At 37.2% G+C, this 3,601-nt stretch overlaps 1 protein-coding gene across 1 annotated transcript; it reads left to right on the forward strand.

Moving 5' to 3' along the window:
- Positions 1-787: 787 nt before the first annotated feature.
- LOC128216854 (uncharacterized) lies at positions 788-3,473 on the forward strand. Its single transcript, XM_052923538.1, has 2 exons — positions 788-1,352; positions 1,752-3,473. Exons 1-2 carry the CDS (start codon positions 1,018-1,020, stop codon positions 3,124-3,126), a joined length of 1,710 nt encoding a protein of 569 aa, XP_052779498.1. The 5' UTR covers positions 788-1,017; the 3' UTR covers positions 3,127-3,473.
- Positions 3,474-3,601: the final 128 nt, after the last annotated feature.

A 3,601-nucleotide genomic window follows, 5' to 3' on the forward strand; every position in this document is an offset into this window, starting at 1 on the left:
GAGCAGGAAATTAAAGCAGATGGAAATAAAAACTGAAGATCAATACACAAAATCTGTGGTCTATCTGGGACCAATAACCTATAACAATCCTACTCCCAGCAACTATAGAAGGACTATTGCATCATATTACTAAATCTATATTATTTTTCAAATTTGTAATACTTACACAAAGTAGTCAGATTGATAAGCACAAGTAATCTAGTTCACAAACACAATTACTACTATTCACAAACACAATTAATACTGTTCACAAACACAATAAATACAATTCACAAATGCGATTTATACAATTCACAAACACAATTAATACTTTTCTCAAACACAATTAATACTATTCACAAACACACTTTTTATACAAATGCACATAATTATATTATACCTAGCAATTTAATACTATGAAATGAAGAAAGAACAAACATATCAATATACATGTATATCAATTTATAAAACTTTTTGTTGTTGTTGTCTTTTTTAAGATAAAAATGCGATTCCATATATTTGAACAAAAAAAGTAAGTGTAATTAAAATGAATAAAATTTTCTGATTCTGACTCACTAGTCTGTTTATAAAACATAATTAGAGTTATAATAGATAAGTTTGGACATTGATACCGGGCCTATAGATACCAGGATCTTTATGAAAATATAATATACCCCTGTACCAACCGTGACAAAACTAGGTTTCAACATGACCCGGTATCATAAACTGCGTTACCGGCTTTTCCAAATAACGATGCTGTATACTGGGTTTTATCACAGTCAAAACGGTAGTAAATGCTTAACGTGAGACAGGCAGTTCATTATGTTACAATTCGCCAACTTTAAATGAAAGATTTGTTGTGATGGCGGCCATTTATTTTAGTCTACGAAGTTCGTAAGTCACACTATATTTAAATAGTATTCAATTAAATCCGGTCACATGACCTTCTACGTAAGCGAGAGAAGAGTTCACTTCCATGTAGGAAGTGAAGGCTAGGGATAGGACATTATAAGTTTTAACCCTGTATGTGGCAGAACTATGGCATCAAATCTTGAAGCCTCCATTCAGATGGGCTGTGATTTCATCCATGATTTCGCCTGTTCGGCTTGTGAAGAAGATGGATTGAACACGGAAGCTAAACAATTTTGTAATCAGTGCACGAAATATTACTGCGATAACTGTATTACCAAACATAACGGCTTATACAAGAGACACACGTTACTCGACCGGAAGGACGTGGAGAAATGGGCAGCAGCACCAGGGTCGATGGACATCCTTGAGAGATGCGAGAGGCACCCCGGGGAGGCGCTCAAGCTGGTTTGTGATGACCATGACCAGCTGTGTTGTTATGTGTGTGTTGCCGTGGATCATAGGTATATTTCGACGATTTTAAAGTTAGAAGAACACAAGCACAGTATTAAGACCGATCAAAAAGCAGTTTAGTTCATGCTGAACATTGTTTCTGGTTAATACAACCATAACAAATTTGTGTGTGTGTGTGTGTGTGTGCGTGTGCGTGTGCGTGTGCGTGTGTGTGTGTGTGTGTGTGTTAAAGCAAGTAATGCATTTAGGTAGTAAGACTGTACTTTTCAATTAACGATCAGCTTGATATTATCTTAATGTGTAAGATTTATGCAAAAGCATCAGGTTCTAGAAGACGACATCGACGAGGTCGAAATTTAAGCATTTTAATTGATGTGATTTTAGAAGAGTGTTATAAACAAGCGTCTTCATAAAAACAACAACATTTGTTTGTCCTTCTTTCATTGCAGACAATGTTCATCAATACAACACATTCCAGACGTTGCAAAGGGCATCCGCAAAGATCCCGAGTTTCGTCAACTACCTCAACGGGTAGCTGTTCTTAGGAAGCAGATAGAAGATATGAAAAACGACAGAATGAAAAATCGTGCATCACTGAGGAAGACTCGAACAGCCATTGTGGATGAAATCAAAGCAATCCGTAAAGAGATCAATGACGTTCTTGACAAGATGGAGAAAACAACCGTTCAAGAATTAGACCGTCTGGTGTCTGATCAGGAACATTCCATTAAGATAGATATGGAATCCTGCACACAGATGGAAGACGAATTAAAGAACATAATGGATGACATACAAAACAAAGACTTATCAGGCGAACCACCCCTATATATTGGGTTCAGAAAATGTGAAGAAAAAATCAAACAAGCAAACAAAATTCTGCAAAACATGTCAAATGTTTCCAAATACAATATAACTTTTTGTAAACATAATGGAGTAGAAGATAATTTGTCCTCGATGAAGACCTTTGGAGAGTTAAATGAATCGAATGTTTTTGGTGCACAACCAAGTACATCGGTATTCCCCCGAGATCACGTATTAGCTATCAAAGGTTACAAGGATTACAACGTGAAGATTAGTTCAGATAATTATACATGTTGTATTACAGGGATATGTGAGTTGCCTGGAGGAGCGGTTGTTACTACAGACTATAACAACAAAGTGAAACTCCTTGACCAGGAGTACATAGTTGTCGACCACTGTGATGTTCCCAAGTATCCATATGACGTGTGTCACATTGGCGGGGATGAGGTTGCCGTTTGTGTTAGCAACCTTGATGATAGATGTGAACTTCATGTCATTACCATTACAAAAGGGAAACTTGTGACTACGAGAAAATTAAGTTTCACCCATGGATGTTACGGTGCAGCACATTACGGGAACAACCTTTACATTTCATCAGACACCGCGCTGTACGTCTATACAACAACGGGGCAGCTGGTAAAGAAGCTTTACGAGGACACGTCCGATAGTAACACGGTGTTTAGACTTGCCATCAGTAACGACGGGAAGAATATCTACATCCCAAACCCCTCAAACAATCAACTTATCACCCTGGACAACCTCGGCAACAAGCTGTCCATATTCACTGATCCTGACTTGAGGGAACCTTACGGAGTACACGCGACAACTGCTGGACACGTGTTCGTCTGCTGTTTCGCCCACACAGTGCTGCAGATTGACAAGGACGGGAAGAGGAAGTTGGCCACACTGGCAAGGGAACAAGACGGAGTGTGGGGACCTAGAGCTTTGTATTTCAACAGCCGTACTTCCTCTCTGGTTGTCGGTGGTTGGAAAGACACGCTCCTCGTCATCAATGTACGATAAATAATGATAATAGATCCACTTACAAGTGACAAAACAACACTAAGTATAACTGATTGTTGAACTGAACTTTTTCCTGTGCGTATTAACACGGATAAAAAAGTTCACTATAACATATGCAATGTATTTCCTTAAACATATATACATATATATATATATATATATGTGTTTAAACAAATATAACTCATGTGTTATAGTGAATATATAGTGTATAATGTTTATCGTGCTCATGTTATTCAACTAAGTCACTGTTAATTTTAAGATGTTATTCACAGATGTTTTTTATCTGGTATGAGTGTGTATGTATAATAATATGTATGAATTACTCCTCCTCTTTGTTGTGGAAATAAATAAACAATAATATAATACCGGCGTTTTGTTCTTGTGCCTTTAAGAAGCTTCAATACTTTTACTACAGTTACAAGAGAGTCAGTTATATGTTTACTACGTTCACTGGACACCTAGATCAACCGTTCAT

This window comes from Mya arenaria, chromosome 14 (assembly GCF_026914265.1).
Source record: "Mya arenaria isolate MELC-2E11 chromosome 14, ASM2691426v1".
In the NCBI taxonomy this organism is placed as follows: Eukaryota; Metazoa; Mollusca; class Bivalvia; order Myida; family Myidae; genus Mya; species Mya arenaria.